The sequence below is a fragment of the Oryzias melastigma genome, unplaced genomic scaffold (genome assembly GCF_002922805.2).
Source record: "Oryzias melastigma strain HK-1 unplaced genomic scaffold, ASM292280v2 sc00373, whole genome shotgun sequence".
NCBI classification, from domain to species: Eukaryota; Metazoa; Chordata; class Actinopteri; order Beloniformes; family Adrianichthyidae; genus Oryzias; species Oryzias melastigma.
Window position 1 is genome coordinate 24,114 of NW_023416970.1, and position 2,041 is coordinate 26,154.

General features: G+C 32.7%; 1 protein-coding gene across 4 annotated transcripts in view; it reads right to left on the bottom strand.

The window, feature by feature from the left end:
* itpa (inosine triphosphatase (nucleoside triphosphate pyrophosphatase)) overlaps nucleotides 1–2,041 on the bottom strand; it is an 8,425-nt gene that overhangs the window by 1,522 nt on the left and 4,862 nt on the right. For all 4 annotated transcript variants that reach the window (XM_024265623.2, XM_024265624.2, XM_024265625.2 and 1 more), the window contains 3 exons: nucleotides 764–821; nucleotides 622–686; nucleotides 471–544 (listed from right to left, as the gene is read on the bottom strand). In XM_024265623.2, the coding sequence (XP_024121391.1) occupies nucleotides 471–544; nucleotides 622–686; nucleotides 764–821 (197 nt within the window). The remainder of the gene's footprint in view (nucleotides 1–470; nucleotides 545–621; nucleotides 687–763; nucleotides 822–2,041) is intronic.

Here is a 2,041-nt window from a genome sequence, read left to right on the forward strand (position 1 = left end):
TGATATCAGCTATTCATAAACACTCATCATTAAATTCATGTTACAACAAAGTCATAATTTATTTTTAAGAATTTTAAATGAGGACAGGAATCACATTTGGTCAAACATGTTCAATAGCTCTAAAGATATTAAAGCTAAAGTCACTAAACTTTCTCACATGACTAATTATCACTTATATAACAAGAAAATATGATTTTTTTCTAGTTTATTTGCTGTATTTTTACTTGTTTATTAAAGCTATTTCACAGAAGTGTTTTATTTAAGTTTTTAATGATAAAAGAAGATTAATGTAATATAAATAAGGGACAACACAAATCTGCTTCTTCAATTTATTCATGTTTAATGTCTTATAAAAGTCTTGGATCAGGACTCGGTATCGGCAGATACACAAAATCAAATGACTCGGAATCGGATCGGGCCCCAAAAAACCTGATCTGGACATCCGTAGTAGCAAGTAAAAGCAAACATACATGTAGGGACCAGGAAGTCCACCAAGAGCTCTGAAGCAAAGGCAGGTATCCTCCACTATGACTGGTCCATCAATCTTTGATAGAAGACAAAGACAAAAAAGTTATTTCTGCTTCTTCCTTTACGATCCTTTACAGAGAAATTACAATGTACCTGTTGGGCAGCTTCTTTACACTTCTGAATGGAAATCTCATCCGGCTCTCCTTGGTATTCTGGTACTGAGTAAAGAGTTCATTTAGGCATTAAAATCCATCTTGGAATATATTTTTTTAATATTATGGTCTTTTCTCCTTACAGTCAATCTTTTTAGACACCACTTTTGAAGCAAACTTGTCCCCAAGAATCTGAATGACCTGATGAATGTGAGCACAAATAATAAAACCAATTAGCCATTAACCTTACCTTTACAATTTCATGGATGGAGGTCACTACAAAGTACACTACAAAATGCTTTGATAAACAATAACATACTAAGCAAAGAGAAGGTGCTCAGTTCAGAAAGAACAGTTCATAGATTTTAAGGGAAGCTAGAACCTATAATTAATGTTAGCTTCAGTGTCTTACTTTTGTTACACTATTCTTAATTCAGAGACATTGTTTTAGATAAATCAACCTATAGAGATGAAAGAACTACCAATACAACATGTTACATTTCTAATATTTACAGTTATACCTTCAAATGGCCATGTAATTACATTAATGTTTGGTGGGTGCAAGGAGTTTAATAGTAACTCCTTGGGTTTGTTATACTAATCTTTTATTCTTACTTATTTTAATGATTGTACCAAAGTTTTGAGAAAAGCTTATTCCACTCATACCGAGCCATTATTTCTGTCACAGGAAAGAGCAGATAGAATTATCTATAAAAAAAGGCTGCAAAGGACAAACCAATAATCTCTTTGCAAAATCTCATCTGCTTGAATTCCTGGACTTGATTTAAAAATGTTGTTGTTAATGTGAAATTCAAAATAAAAATGTTGCCAGACAATATTCAGTCTTTGTTTAATCATCCATCAACCATCTTCTCGTAAAAGGAAAGATAATTTCAATGTTCCTTTAGCATGAACAACTCATAGGCAGACTCATGTTGCAATTTAAGGCATTAGAATCTAATGCCTTAAATTGCAACATTAGTCAAAACATTAAATGGGTATATTACAATGATGAAGGTTATTTAAAAGGCATGAAAGTAGGCCTTGATCGGATTAGGAACAGGGTTTGATTATCAGTAAGAACGACTTGAGTTACTTTGCATCGTTTCTTCATTGTTTATCATTGTTAATTTGTGACTGTTAGGAGTAGATATTATAAAACAAATTTCTTCTGTCTGACTCCAAATTCATGGCCGTTTTCTTTTTTCTCTGTTTCTTTTGGAAATTTTACTTGAACTGACAAGAGCAATGACCAATAAAAATTGAAAACAGATAAATATATCTGGAGAATTTAAAAGGCATACCTTAAAAAAAAAAATCTTTATTCTGTATCCCTTCTTCTTTTCCTTTCGGCTTTTCCCTTCAGGGGTCGCCACAGCGAATCAGTTTCCTCCATCTAAGCCTGTCTTCAGCATCCTCCA